This window comes from Engystomops pustulosus, chromosome 10 (genome assembly GCF_040894005.1).
Source record: "Engystomops pustulosus chromosome 10, aEngPut4.maternal, whole genome shotgun sequence".
In the NCBI taxonomy this organism is placed as follows: Eukaryota; Metazoa; Chordata; class Amphibia; order Anura; family Leptodactylidae; genus Engystomops; species Engystomops pustulosus.
The window spans coordinates 98873063-98889810 of record NC_092420.1 but is presented as its reverse complement, the minus strand read 5'-3'; the positions used below and the strand labels follow the sequence as shown (position 1 = coordinate 98889810).

The window sequence follows — 16748 nt, the reverse complement described above, 5'->3', positions numbered from 1 at the left end:
AGTGGAGCCCTTTACACGCTACGACTAGGAAGAATCTTATAAAACAATCACCTGTCAATCAGGCGCGAGTGTCACCTACTGCATCTATCTGCCCCCTGGTGCTATATACAATCACCTATAGCATTGTTGCTGCCACCCACATGGATGCTCCGGTTTATAACATATTAATTTTGTAGATGCAATTAATTATATTTTCCTCGTTGGTGTCTTTATCTTCCATCTATGGGAAGTCATTGGGAGGAGGCAGCGGCTCCGATAATATAACCAGGGGCTGAATTACATGAGACTTCAATACAAGAGAAAGAGGGAACCCATCAGCAGCCGCGGAGAGATGGAGACGTCCCCAACCTTCATCTGTTACAATTATTATAATTTATTAAACTAAAAAAACGGCACCTTGGGATTTCCATCCTGGGTTTCATTATAATAACATGATATTTATAACCTTCCTGCGGTAGACCCATCGCCCGTCACATCCGCAGCACCGGAGATCTCTGGAAACGCGTTTCATATCTTTGTTGTCTGATGATTTTTAAGCATTTGCCAAGAACCTAGAAAGAAAAAACAGCAAAGAAAAAATAAATTATACTATTTCATCAAAGACCAAATCTGCCTGAGATATGAACTTCTGATGTTACAGGCCTGAGGCTGCACTACTGACAGATCTATATAGTAAGAAGATCTGCAACAGGAGCGCGGGTCAGAACCACGCACAACAGGAGGAGGCACACAATGAGCGCGGGTCAGAACCATGCACAACAGGGGGAGGCACACAATGAGCACGGGTCAGAACCATGCACAACAGGGGGAGGCACACAATGAGCGCAGGTCAGAACCATGCACAACAGGGGGAGGCACACAATGAGCACGGGTCAGAACCATGCACAACAGGGGGAGGCACACAATGAGCGCAGGTCAGAACCATGCACAACAGGGGGAGGCACACAATGAGCACGGGTCAGAACATTACACAACAGGAACAGGAGGAGGCATGGGATAAGCACGGGTCAGAACCATGCACAACAGGAGGAGGCACACAATGAGCACGGGTCAGAACATTTCACAACAGGAACAGGAGGAGGCATGGGATAAGCACGGGTCAGAACCATGCACAACAGGAGGAGGCACACGATGAGCGCGGGTCAGAACATTACACAACAGGAGGAGGCACACAATGAGCACGGGTCAGAACATTACACAACAGGAGGAGGCACAGGACGAGCGCGGGTCAGAACCATGCACAACAGGAGGAGGCACACAATGAGCGCGGGTCAGAACATTACACAACAGGAGGAGGCACACAATGAGCGCGGGTCAGAACCATGCACAACAGGAGGAGGCACACAATGAGCGCGGGTCAGAACATTACACAACAGGAGGAGGCACACAATGAGCGCGGGTCAGAACATTACACAACAGGAACAGGAGGAGGCATGGGATAAGCACGGGTCAGAACCATGCACAACAGGAGGAGGCACACGATAAGCGCGGATCAGAACATCACACTATAGGAGGAAGCACAGTATAAGCGCCGGTCACATAACAGGAGGAGGAATGGGTCAGAACCATGCACAACAGGAGGAAGCACAGAACAGATGATGAGCACGGGTCAGAACCACTCACAACAGGAGACATGGTAAAAGTCGTTGCAAACAAAGTGTAACGACAGCAACAAGGAGACCGAGTGCAAAGCGACACCTGAGCCGCCCGAGGGAAGACCTTATATATGGAAGTGTAAATACTCACATGTCGCGTGTCCTGAGGAAGGATCACTCCATCATCCCAGAGTCTGGCCGATGAATAAAACGCAGAACTTTCCTCCTTCAATCTGAAAATAACACAGTAACAGGTTATCCCGGAGCCGGCACCTCATGGATTATACAGCGACTCCTCATTATAATCTCAGGAAAACCCTTAAAACTGGTTGTACCAAGTTATTCTGTCCACACGGAGGGGACAACACATCAAGGGATCCTACAACACGGACATAACCGGGTCAGATCAGTCTCCTGCAGGTGGAAAGTGACTGGCTGACACCTGCGAGGATAGGCGGCACCATTATCTTCTCACCTGCTCAGCAGAGTCCTGAATTCAGTCTCGTCCGTCCGACCCTCGTCCTTCTGACTGCTCCAAGACAACCGGTACGGGTCCACCAGACCGACTCTTGCATTGGGCCACAGGAACAGAAAATTTGGCTCGTATGATCTCCCGCACTACAAAAGGAAAAAAAACCCTTGAAGGAATATTCCAGGAATCTCTGATTAATCAGATCTGTCGAGCTCCGGCCAAAATAATCCAAAATAATTAATAATCCAGAGACTAGAGATTGATAATAACTTTCCCTGCAGCCGCCCCCCTGTCCCTCCTCACCATGGCAAAGCTCTCTCCTCCGTGGCAGCCACCGACCACCAAAGTAATTTTGGGCACCGTGGCGCAGGCTACAGCCGCCATCATACAGGCCTGAGCCTTCAATCTGTTTGTAAGTTGTTCTGCCTGAAAAACAAAGGGAAAAATTATTCTAAAGAAACAGAACAACAAATGTTTTTCTCCACAAGTCAACTCAAGAGCCTCAACCTTTGACACATTCGGAGGTAGGTGATCCTGAGAGGTCGTGTTCTGAAGGAACAGCAGAGGGATAGCACGCTGGTTACAGATCTGGACAAAGTGGCTTCCTTTTAGAGCAGCGTCATGTGTCAGATGTCCATTACTAGCCACAACCCCAAGCAGATTACTAAGAGGGAAAACACAATCTACAGATTATAACCTCAAAGCACAGAGAACAAGACAAACACTGCAACCTACCCCCTACATATAACATGGCTATAATGATACTGCCCCCTATGTACAGGAATATAACTACTATAATACTGCCCCCTATGTACAGGAATATAACTACTATAATACTGCCCCCTATGTACAGGAATATAACTACTATAATACTGCCCCCTATGTACAAGAATATAACTACTATAATACTGCTCCCTATGTACAGGAATATAACTACTATAATACCACTCCCTATGTACAGGAATATAACTACTATAATACTGCCCCCTATGTACAGGAATATAACTACTATAATACTGCCCCCTATGTACAAGAATATAACTACTATAATACTGCCCCCTATGTACAAGAATATAACTACTATAATACTGCCCCCTATGTACAGGAATATAACTACTATAATACTGCCCCCTATGTACAGGAATATAACTACTATAATACTGCCCCCTATGTACAGGAATATAACTACTATAATACTGCTCCCTATGTACAGGGATATAACTACTATAATACTGCCCCCTATGTACAGGAATATAACTACTATAATACTGCCCCCTATGTACAGGAATATAACTACTATAATACTGCCCCCTATGTACAGGAATATAACTACTATAATACTGCCCCCTATGTACAAGAAAATATAACTACTATAATACTGCTCCAATGTACAGGAATATAACTACTATAATACTGCCCCCTATGTACAAGAATATAACTGCTATAATACTGCCCCCTATGTACAAGAATATAACTACTATAATACTGCCCCCTATGTACAAGAATATAACTACTATAATACTGTCCCCTATGTACAAGAATATAACTGCTATAATACTGCCCCCTATGTACAGAAATATAACTACTATAATACTGCCGCCTATGTACAAGAATATAACTACTATAATACTGCCCCCTATGTACAGGAATATAACTACTATAATACTGCCCCCTATGTACAAGAATATAACTACTATAATACTAACCCCTATGTACAGGAATATAACTACTATAATACTGCCCCCTATGTACAGAAATATAACTACTATAATACTGCCCCCTATGTACAAGAATATAACTACTATAATACTGCACCCTGTGTACAAGAATATAACTATTATAATACTGCCCCCTATGTACAAGAATATAACTACTATAATACTGCCCCCTATGTACAAGAATATAACTATTATAATACTGCCCCCTATGTACAAGAATATAACTACTATAATACTGCCCCCTATGTACAAGAATATAACTACTATAATACTGCCCCCTATGTACAAGAATATAACTACTATAATACTGTCCCCTATGTACAAGAATATAACTGCTATAATACTGCCCCCTATGTACAGAAATATAACTACTATAATACTGCCCCCTATGTACAAGAATATAACTACTATAATACTGCCCCCTATGTACAAGAATATAACTACTATAATACTGCCCCCTATGTACAAGAATATAACTACTATAATACTGTCCCCTATGTACAAGAATATAACTGCTATAATACTGCCCCCTATGTACAAGAATATAACTACTATAATACTGCCCCCTATGTACAAGAATATAACTACTATAATACTGCCCCCTATGTACAGAAATATAACTACTATAATACTGCCCCCTATGTACAAGAATATAACTACTATAATACTGCCTCCTATGTACAGGAATATAACTACTATAATACTGCCCCCTATGTACAGGAATATAACTACTATAATACTGCCCCTATGTACAGGAATATAACTACTATAATACTGCCCCCTATGTCCAAGAATATAACTACTATAACACTGCCCCCTATGTACAGGAATATAACTACTATAATACTGCCCCCTATGTACAAGAATATAACTACTATAATACTGCCCCCTATGTACAGGAATATAACTACTATAATACTGCCCCCTATGTACAGGAATATAACTACTATAATACTGCCCCCTATGTACAAGAATATAACTACTATAATACTGCCCCCTATGTACAAGAATATAACTACTATAATACTGCTCCCTAGGTACAGGAATATAACTACTATAATACTGCCCCCTATGTACAAGAATATAACTACTATAATACTGCCCCCTATGTACAGGAATATAACTACTATAATACTGCCCCCTATGTACAGGAATATAACTACTATAATACTGCCCCTATGTACAGGAATATAACTACTATAATACTGCCCCCTATGTCCAAGAATATAACTACTATAACACTGCCCCCTATGTACAGGAATATAACTACTATAATACTGCCCCCTATGTACAAGAATATAACTACTATAATACTGCCCCCTATGTACAGGAATATAACTACTATAATACTGCCCCCTATGTACAAGAATATAACTACTATAATACTGCCCCCTATGTACAGGAATATAACTACTATAATACTGCCCCCTATGTACAGCGATATAACTACTATAATACTGCCCCCTATGTACAAGAATATAACTACTATAATACTGCCCCTATGTACAAGAATATAACTACTATAATACTGCCCCCTATGTACAGGAATATAACTACTATAATACTGCCCCCTATGTACAGGAATATAACTACTATAATACTGTCCCCTATGTACAGGAATATAACTACTATAATACTGCCCCCTATGTACAGGAATATAACTACTATAATACTGCCCCCTATGTACAGGAATATAACTACTATAATACTGCCCCCTATGTACAGGAATATAACTACTATAATACTGCCCCCTATGTACAGGAATATAACTACTATAATACTGCCCCCTATGTACAGGAATATAACTGCTATAATACTGACCCCTATGTAAAGCGATATAACTACTATAATACTGCCCCCTATGTACAGGAATATAACTACTATAATACTGCCCTCTATGTACAGGAATATAACTACTATAATACTGCCTCCTATGTACAGGAATATAACTACTATAATACTGCCCCCTATGTACAGGAATATAACTACTATAATACTGCCCCCTATGTCCAAGAATATAACTACTATAACACTGCCCCCTATGTACAGGAATATAACTACTATAATACTGCCCCCTATGTACAAGAATATAACTACTATAATACTGCCCCCTATGTACAGGAATATAACTACTATAATACTGCCCCCTATGTACAAGAATATAACTACTATAATACTGCCCCCTATGTACAGGAATATAACTACTATAATACTGCCCCCTATGTACAGCGATATAACTACTATAATACTGCCCCCTATGTACAAGAATATAACTACTATAATACTGCCCCTATGTACAAGAATATAACTACTATAATACTGCCCCCTATGTACAGGAATATAACTACTATAATACTGCCCCCTATGTACAGGAATATAACTACTATAATACTGTCCCCTATGTACAGGAATATAACTACTATAATACTGCCCCCTATGTACAGGAATATAACTACTATAATACTGCCCCCTATGTACAGGAATATAACTACTATAATACTGCCCCCTATGTACAGGAATATAACTACTATAATACTGCCCCCTATGTACAGGAATATAACTACTATAATACTGCCCCCTATGTAAAGCGATATAACTACTATAATACTGCCCCCTATGTACAAGAATATAACTACTATAATACTGCCCCCTATGTACAGGAATATAACTACTATAATACTGCCCCCTATGTACAGGAATATAACTACTATAATACTGTCCCCTATGTACAGGAATATAACTACTATAATACTGCCCCCTATGTACAGGAATATAACTACTATAATACTGCCCCCTATGTACAGGAATATAACTACTATAATACTGCCCCCTATGTACAAGAATATAACTACTATAATACTGCCCCCTATGTACAGGAATATAACTACTATAATACTGCCCCCTATGTACAGGAATATAACTACTATAATACTGCCCCCTATGTACAGGAATATAACTGCTATAATACTGCCCCCTATGTAAAGCGATATAACTACTATAATACTGCCCCCTATGTACAGGAATATAACTACTATAATACTGCCCTCTATGTACAGGAATATAACTACTATAATACTGCCTCCTATGTACAGGGATATAACTACTATAATACTGCCCCCTATGTACAGGAATATAACTACTATAATACTGCCCCCTATGTACAAGAATATAACTACTATAATACTGCCCCCTATGTACAAGAATATAACTACTATAATACTGCCCCTATGTACAAGAATATAACTACTATAATACTGCCCCTATGTACAAGAATATAACTACTATAATACTGCCCCCTATGTACAGGAATATATCTACTATAATACTGACCCTATGTACAAGAATATAACTACTATAATACTGCCCCCTATGTACAGGAATATAACTACTATAATACTGCCCTCTATGTACAGGAATATAACTACTATAATACTGCCCTCTATGTACAGGAATATAACTACTATAATACTGCTCCCTATGTACAGGAATATAACTACTATAATACTACCCCCTATGTACAGGAATATAACTACTATAATACTGCCCCCTATGTACAGGAATATAACTACTATAATACTGCCCCCTATGTACAGGAATATAACTGCTATAATACTGCCCCCTATGTAAAGCGATATAACTACTATAATACTGCCCCCTATGTACAGGAATATAACTACTATAATACTGCCCTCTATGTACAGGAATATAACTACTATAATACTGCCTCCTATGTACAGGGATATAACTACTATAATACTGCCCCCTATGTACAGGAATATAACTACTATAATACTGCCCCCTATGTACAAGAATATAACTACTATAATACTGCCCCCTATGTACAAGAATATAACTACTATAATACTGCCCCTATGTACAAGAATATAACTACTATAATACTGCCCCTATGTACAAGAATATAACTACTATAATACTGCCCCCTATGTACAGGAATATATCTACTATAATACTGACCCTATGTACAAGAATATAACTACTATAATACTGCCCCCTATGTACAGGAATATAACTACTATAATACTGCCCTCTATGTACAGGAATATAACTACTATAATACTGCCCTCTATGTACAGGAATATAACTACTATAATACTGCTCCCTATGTACAGGAATATAACTACTATAATACTACCCCCTATGTACAGGAATATAATTACTATAATACTGCCCCCTATGTAATTACACATACCCTTCAACTGATGCAAATCCCGTCACTAGGGTGGTCCCGTAATCGGCTTTGAACTCCAGGAACTTACTGCCATCTAGCAGGCGGCTGAGTATCTGCAGAGTCCATGAGATGAGTGGATATTATACCGCCATGTACTATCTGATAGAAGACACACATCTTCCCTCCATAACGCTGACACGGGAAGGGAAGCTGCAGAACTTCTTGCTGCTCCTGATGTCAGTTATAACTTAACAACAAGAGCAAATGTAACAAAGATGCTGCGGCTTATTAACCCTTTACTACTAGGGTGTATGGAGGTGATATATACAGATATATATATATAACTCACCAGCTTCACATCCAGACTGTGCTGGTAGTCGCACGGTGCCAGTCCTGCCAGCTCCTCGGGATCGTACACCGGCTCCTCATACTCCGGGTGCTCCGAGGGCTCAGGCTCAAAGTTTAACGTGGAGATGATCATTCGGGCGCAGTCATACGCATCGGCCTCATTAGGCGCAAAGTGATCGACACATCCGCTGACTCTGGGCAGAGATGGGAGACACAGCATAAGATGGGAGTAACACTATTACACCTTGTGTATGGTGGGAGTAGCAACTGTGAAACATGGATACATATTCCAGGGTTGTAGCTTCTCCATGTGCATTGTGGGTGCATCCACTCACTGCTGTGCTCTGTGCTCTCTGCAGCCAGTGCTATGTATTGTCCCTGGAGAGATGTGTAATCAGACCTCACACTGCTGTGCTCTGTGCTCTCTGCAGCCAGTGTTAGGTATTGTCCCTGGAGAGATGTGTAATCAGACCTCACACTGCTGTGCTCTGTGCTCTCTGCAGCCAGTGTTATATATTGTCCCTGGAGAGATGTGTAATCAGACCTCACACTGCTGTGCTCTGTGCTCTCTGCAGCCAGTGTTATGTATTGTCCCTGGAGAGATGTGTAATCAGACCTCACACTGCTGTGCTCTGTGCTCTCTGCAGCCAGTGTTATGTATTGTCCCTGGAGAGATGTGTGATCATACCTCACACTGCTGTGTTCTGTGCTCTCTGCAGCCAGTGTTATGTATTGTCCCTGGAGAGATGTGTAATCAGACCTCACACTGCTGTGTTCTGTGCTCTCTGCAGCCAGTGTTATGTATTGTCCCTGGAGAGATGTGTAATCAGACTCACACTGCTGTGCTCTGTGCAGCCAGTGATATGTATTGTCCCTGGAGAGATGTGTAATCAGACCTCACACTGCTGTGCTCTGTGCTCTCTGCAGCCAGTGTCATGTATTGCCCCTGGAGAGATGTGTAATCAGACCTCACACTGCTGTGCTCTGTGCAGCCAGTGTTATGTATTGTCCCTGGAGAGATGTGTAATCAGACCTCACACTGCTGTGCTCTGTGCTCTCTGCAGCCAGTGTTATGTATTGTCCCAGGAGAGATGTGTAATCAGACTTCACACTGCTGTGCTCTGTGCTCTCTGCAGCCAGTGTTATGTATTGTCCCTGGAGAGATGTGTAATCAGACCTCGCACTGCTGTTCTCTGTGCTCCCTGCAGCCAGTGTTATGTAAAGTCCCTTGAGAGATGTGAAATCAGACCTCACACTGCTGTGCTCTGTGCTCCCTGCAGCTAGTGTTATGTATTGTCCCTGGAGGGATGTGTAATCAGACCTCACACTGCTGTGCTCTGTGCTCTCTGCAGCCAGTGCTATGTATTGTCCTTGGAGAGATGTATAATCAGTCCTCACACTGCTGTGCTCCCTGCTCTCTGCAGCCAGTGTTATGTATTGTCACTGGAGAGATGTGTAATCAGACCTCGCACTGCTGTGCTCTGTGCTCTCTGCAGCCAGTGTTATGTATTGTCACTGGAGAGATGTGTAATCAGACCTCACACTGCTGTGCGCTGTGCTCTCTGCAGCCAGTGTTATGTATTGTCCCCGGAGAGATGTGTAATCAGACCTCACACTGCTGTGCTCTGGGCTCTCTGCAGCCAGTGTTATGTATTGTCCCTGGAGAGATGTGTAATCAGACCTCACACTGCTGTGCTCTGGGCTCTCTGCAGCCAGTGTTATGTATTGTCCCTGGAGAGATGTGTAATCAGACCTCGCACTGCTGTGCTCTGTGCTTTCTGCAGCCAGTGTTAGGCATTGTCCTTGGAGAGATGTGTAATCAGACCTCACACTGCTGTGCTCTGTGCTCTCTGCTGCCAGTGTTATGTATTATCCCTGGAGAGATGTGTTATCAGACCTCACACTGCTGTGCTCTGTGCTCCCTGCAGCCAGTGTTATGTATTATCCCTGGAGAGATGTGTTATCAGACCTCACACTGCTGTGCTCTGTGCTCTCTGCAGCCAGTGTTATGTATTGTCCCCGGAGAGATGTGTAATCAGACCTCACACTGCTGTGCTCTGGGCTCTCTGCAGCCAGTGTTATGTATTATCCCCGGAGAGATGTGTAATCAGACCTCACACTGCTGTGCTCTGTGCTCTCTGCAGCCAGTGTTATGTATTGTCCCTGGAGAGATGTGTAATCAGACCTCACACTGCTGTGCTCTGTGCTCTCTGCAGCCAGTGTTATGTATTGTCCCTGGAGAGATGTGTAATCAGACCTCACACTGCTGTGCTCTGTGCTCTCTGCAGCCAGTGTTATGTATTGTCCCTGGAGAGATGTGTAATCAGACCTCGCACTGCTGTGCTCTGTGCTCTCTGCAGCCAGTGTTATGTATTGTCCCTGGAGAGATGTGTAATCAGACCTCGCACTGCTGTGCTCTGTGCTTTCTGCAGCCACTTTTAGGCATTGTCCTTGGAGAGATGTGTAATCAGACCTCACACTGCTGTGCTCTGTGCTCTCTGCAGCCAGTGTTAGGCATTGTCCTTGGAGAGATGTGTAATCAGACCTCACACTGCTGTGCTCTGTGCTATCTGCAGCCAGTGTTATGTATTGTCCCTGGAGAGATGTGTAATCAGACCTCACACTGCTGTGCTCTGTGCTCTCTGCAGCCAGTGTTAGGCATTGTCCTTGGAGAGATGTATAATCATACAGGTGTGTATGATGTTAGTAACAGCAGGATTTATATGGAATTATAGTCCAAAATCTTTGCTTCTTCTAGTGCAGTGAAGGGAGGGGGTCATCACACTGCTGTGCTCTGTGCTCTTTACATCCTGTGTTATGCATGGTCCCTGAAACGATGTGTAATCACACCTACACCTCTGTCTATGTTGCCAGTAGATCCAGAACTGTGAAATATAGATTTATATTCCAGAATTGTAGCTCTTCCTAGTGGGTGTGTCCTCACACTGCTGTGCTCTTAGCTCTCTCTATTGAGCTGTTCCACAGCTTAATAGGTTGGCCCTTTGGTACGCTGGTAAAATCCCTCCTGCTTTTACCTGGAGTGCAGCCTGGCTCCGCCCAGGTCCTCGGCAGAGACGTCCTCCCCTGTAGCAGCTTTGACCAGCGGGGGTCCGGCTAAAAATATGGTGCCAATCCGGTCTACAATGATGGTCTCCTCTGCCATGGTTGGGATGTAGGCCCCACCGGCCGTACATGAGCCACACACGACGGCTACATGCAGCACACAGCGGGTGTCAGGGTACACGGGCTCCATATATACAGGGAGTCATGATGTCACACGGTGCCTGGACTTACCCCCGGTGATAGGGTAATAAGACCCCGCTGCTCGTACCTGAGGGATCTTCATGGCTGACATGATGGCTTCATTATAGAACGTCCTCCCGCCATGCTCCTTGTCTGGAAACAGCTGAGCCTGCGCACACAAGACGCTACATATCACACGGATACCCAGGCTGTACTGCTATAACCCACCCAGATCTGTGCACATAAAACTGGAATGACCCTTTAAGAATAGAACCAGACAGTCACTTGTAGGGTCTCGTTACTTAGTCTCAACAAAAACTGGTTGGATATCTGCATGGCCACATCCACTGATGTAACACAGGCAGCACAATCTCACAGGGAACCTGTCAGCAGGTGTGACCATGATAAGTGCATCCAGTGTTAGGTATTGTCCATAGAGAGGTGTGTAATCAGACCTTTGTGTATGGTGTTAGTAGAAGCAGGACTGTGATACATGTAGTTATATTCCCAGATTGTAGCCTCTACAAGTTCACTGGGGCATCTCCTCACACTGCTGTGCTCTGTGCGTCCAGCTTTAGCTTTTGTCCCTCACACTGCTGCACATCACTCTCCTGAATAAGTATGATAGCATTCAGCCATAAGCATGCTACAGGTTTTACTAGGACTAGAGGGAAAGCCAGGTGAGCCATGTCAGAGCACAGCAGTGTCAGGGCAATTCCATAATATAAATCCTTACTTCACAGTCCTGCTGCTACTAACAACATACACAATGATATGATTACACATCTCTCCAGAGACAATAACTAACACTGTCTGTTGAGAGCACAGAGCACAGCAGTGTGAGGACAACCTTCCCCCTTGGAGAAACTACAATCCTGGAATAGTAATCCATATATCACAGTCCTGCTGCTACTAACAACATACACAAATATATGATTACACATCTCTCTAGGGATAATACCTGTCTGTCTGCAGAGATCACAGAGCACAGCAGTGTGAGAAGCTACAATCCTGGAATATAATTGCACACATCACAGTCCTGCTGCTACTAACACATAGGTGTGATTACACATCTCTCCAGGGACCATGCGTAGCACTGGCTGCAGTCTGCAGGGTCACACCTGACCTTTATGTTGCCCTGTAATGGTCCATCAGGAATACAATGTAGCAGTAGTGGGTGTGATACCTGCAGGGGCAGGAAGGCGCCCCCGCTGTCCACCAGGTACACGGTGGGCAGCCTGTTCTGGATGGCGATCTCCTGGGCTCGCAGCTGCTTCTTTACAGATATGGGGTAAGCGGTGCCCCCCTTCACTGTGGCGTCATTAGCGATTAACATGCACCAAATCCCACAGATCTTCCCAATACCTAAAAGATACAAAACATCCGGAACACTGAGCCGATAGAACATACAAATATTACTATTAAAGGGGTTGTCCGGCATTAACCAGCGCAACCGAAATCAATGGCTGAGCCTTCAGAGCAGCGCTCCTGGTGATGTCATACACCGGCTCACGCCATCACTTTAACCCATTACTGGCCGATCTATGATTAGATCAAGTCTCAGGGTCTCACCAGACAGGCACCCGGCAGAGGGGACGTCACCGTACGGCAGGGCGAGGCCGGCGAATGGGGACAGTTCTAGGAAGTTGTCATCATCCAGGAGCCTCTTCAGCCTCTCCCGCACCAGCAGCTTCTTGTTCCTCTGCGTGTGCCGTAGTATCGCGCTCTCACCTCCTCCTAATTTCACCTTCTCCAGCAATTCCATGTATCTGGAGGAAAAAAACGTAACATGAGAGCGTCCTGTCTAATGTGACGAGCCCCTAATCACCGTATACCAGAAGATTCTGAAAATAATAGGGTTCATAATAGTAACGCCTCCCACGAGCCCTTCAGGCTTATTAGCATAATTTTAAAACTTGATTTTAGTTTCTGCTCATTATGTGACTTGTCATCCTTATTTTCCAGCAGTTCTCATCTCTATAGCTGCTCGGAGGAGACCTCGCTGCTGCGACTCACTGATCCCCCTCCCCTCTCCATAGACTTCTATGTAATCCGATAACTTTGTGAACTTCTGTCTTGTTGCTAGCAAGATGGAATTCAACAAAAACTAAAAGGGTATGATAGGAGCGAAGATAAGAGGACTGGGCTCCCTGCATTATAGCTGACTAGGACGAGGGTCACTGTGCAGTATTCTGGGAAAGCTGGGTGACCACATGTCTAATAATTGATTCCTGACATGACGCTGCTCATGTCTGGGATTTGCACATAATTACCAACCATGACGCCCCCTACAGGCTCAGCAGGTTTGGGAGGATGATTCTAGAGATCCTGGAGCACCACCATGTAATATCTGGACAGGGACATTACACGATACCTGCAGAAATAACAGACCCTGCAATACAAGCAGTCACCAAGCTTTCCCAGACTCCTGAGCAATAAACCTGCCAGGTATTTGGAGCTGTAAATCCCTTGACCCTGGGAATGTGGGTGATTCTGCCTTGGAAGGCTGAAACAGACTACTGTGAGTAGTCACCCAGCTTTCCCAGGCCCCTGGCACAGGCTGCAAATCCCAGCAATCTAGGTGCTGGCTTCTACAAAAGCTGGAATGAGCCCAGTGTCAGTAGTCTCCCAGCTTTCCCAGACCTCATGAACACCAAAACCATTTAGGCTGAAAGGTTGTCATGTCAGTTGTCACCCAGCTTTTCTGTGACCAGATTCAATTGATTTCCAAGAAGAAAAGTGAACTTTAAAGGAAATCTACCATTTGATTTGATGCATTATGAACCAAACATACCCTGAGAATGCTGCAGCTACACTGATGCAGAAACATATCTTGTTTAATCCCCGAATTGAGTGGTTTTGCTGAAAAAACAAACATTAGGATAATGAGGTTCTGTTGCTCCTGTGGTTGCCCCGGCGCTTCTCCTCTTACTCCAATTATGCTCCAGCCTTGTCCTGTCCAACATAAGCCTAGTACACATCACTGTGTTGTCCCTGACAGGCAGAAATAATCAATCGCTGCACCATCCCCCAGCTTCTGTGTATGAGTCATCCAGCTAGGGTTGATTAGTCATGTCTGGACCGTTGAGGAAGCTCCATGTAATGTGTTTATGTACGGCAGCCATTCTGCACCCAGCTTTCCCAAGGTCCTGAATTTTGTAATTGTTTTTTGAACTAAACCACTCAGTTAAGGGATTAAACAAGATATGTTTCTGAATCAGTGCAGCTACAACATTCACAAGGTATGGTTGGTTCACAATGCATAAAAACAAATGGTAGATTTCTTTTAAATATTGTATTTATTAAAAGAAACCAGGTCCTAGATCCAGACACTGTGACTGTGGGAATCTTCTTATATCCCTTTTCCGTGGCCTCCTTCCTTTTAAACAAATACTAATGAGCAAGAAGGGCTCCTGTGGGTGTTTCCAGAGCCCCCTGTACTATAGCTTCACAGGCTGTTACACTGTCTCCTCCTCGGGACTTCCCCTAGAGGTGCTTCTGCACAGTGTAACAGCCTGTGAAACTACAGCAAGGTGGGACTCTGGTAACAACCCCACCAGAACCCTTGTGACTCATTAGCATAATTTTAAAAGTCCTGGTGCCTGGATCTATGGGTAATGTCCCTAGTTTATTAGGATGGATTGTGATAATGGATTTCCTTTAATTAGATGTTCATTAATTAGGATTATGACGTATATGATATGATAACTGATGCAATGGAAAGTTTAGGAACTTTTTTAGAAGTAGAAGTTCCCTGCCCTGCCTGAGGGGGGCAGAGACTCACCTGCTCCTGCACCTGGCACTGTTCCTGCTGTTGGCTTCATATACATGAGTGTGGATGGGCAGGAGAGCCCCTGGGAGGGCAGGGAAGGCCTGGGCCCCCCTCCTCCGCCCTGAAGCCTGGGTGCTGTGCGGACGGCACAGGGCAGGCGGGCAGCGGCCCAGCGCAGGTGCCCGGAGCCTGTGTAACCCCAGGGATGCCATGGCATCAGCGCCAGGCTATGGCAGGGCAAAGTCTGACAGTGAAGGGCAAACACCCGCTCCCCCGCAGCACATTCGCCACAGCCTGCACTTCCGCCTCCGCAGATTCGTCATCGCAGGGTGGAAATTGTTGTTGCAGTTCGAGCAGCGGCCGCAAGAGGGCGAGTACAGAGTGAAGCGCTTCCTCTCATCGACCAATCAAATCACGCGTCACTTTGGTAAAAGGCCGGTTTGGGAAATGAAAGCGTCGTGCCGATAGGTTGCTATGAGCAACTGCCATATTGTGTGGATTTGGTTTTAGGGATTTATTTTGTACAAAAATGTCATCTTTTATGAAAAACGTGAATACTAAGAGAATGTAGAATTGTACACAGCTACACACATTAATAAATATTATATATATATATTTATTTTATACATATTTGTCTGCAGTCCACAAAAATTTAAGACATTCCAGAAAATTCCTTCCTTTATGGCAAATTATTCTGCATTTTGATGGTATTTCCGGTGGCGGCCCTGATAGTGTTACTTATATGTCTCCATTACGGATCGTGACTCTCCATCTTTGTTAAATACATTTACGTGTTTTCTACTTTTAGCTGTTTTCTTCATTTATTTGGTCTGTGACTTCCACTCCGACACCTGGGAGGATATTTTTACAAAATCCATAAATCCCATCTCGTGGCTCTGTTATTCCATGGTGCTACATGAGATGAGTCGTTCCCAGAATATCCTCACAGTCGTTGGAATTTGGAAAAAGTTTATATCTTTAAAATAAATGAAAGCAAAGGAAATCGTAAATTCTGGATAAACACGGACTCACATGAGGTGGAATTTCTGGTGCACGGAGGGCAAATGATAAATTAGTCAGATCTAACTCTAGGGAGAGAAACATGGAGTAAGAGGCGACAGTTTTGAGGAGTCATTTCTATATTTTTTCGCTTTTCTGTTCATGAATGTTGATTGAGGGCTTGTTTTTTGTGGGATTAGTTGTATCTTTTAGTTACAACATTACTTTTATCAAAGGGGTTTCTGTGAATATGGAAAACAGGGTAATTTAAAAAACAAATACTTGCCCCCCTCTGACGTTGCTGCAGTATTTTATCCAAGTGGTAATGGGACATCACTTCTGTTGTTCAGGGACCTTCATGACAGAGAGCTAAAATAGGGAGATTTGGGGCGGCAGACCTCAGACTTATAAG

At 43.8% G+C, this 16748-nt stretch overlaps 1 protein-coding gene across 2 annotated transcripts; it reads right to left on the bottom strand.

The window, feature by feature from the left end:
* Window positions 1-353: 353 nt before the first annotated feature.
* Window positions 354-15690, bottom strand: LOC140104146 (methylcrotonoyl-CoA carboxylase beta chain, mitochondrial-like). 2 transcript variants are annotated; one of them, XM_072127534.1, is made up of 12 exons: window positions 15350-15690; window positions 13138-13334; window positions 12752-12930; window positions 11617-11734; window positions 11358-11532; window positions 8324-8516; window positions 7996-8087; window positions 2575-2731; window positions 2371-2493; window positions 2071-2213; window positions 1747-1828; window positions 354-551 (listed from the first exon to the last, which is right to left on the bottom strand). In XM_072127534.1, exons 1-12 carry the CDS (start codon window positions 15547-15549, stop codon window positions 471-473), a joined length of 1740 nt encoding a protein of 579 aa, XP_071983635.1. In that variant the 5' UTR covers window positions 15550-15690; the 3' UTR covers window positions 354-470. The 2 variants fall into 2 exon arrangements, with proteins under 2 accessions (XP_071983635.1, XP_071983636.1); XM_072127535.1 differs by having other exon boundaries at window positions 11358-11536; window positions 11654-11734; window positions 15350-15689.
* Window positions 15691-16748: the final 1058 nt, after the last annotated feature.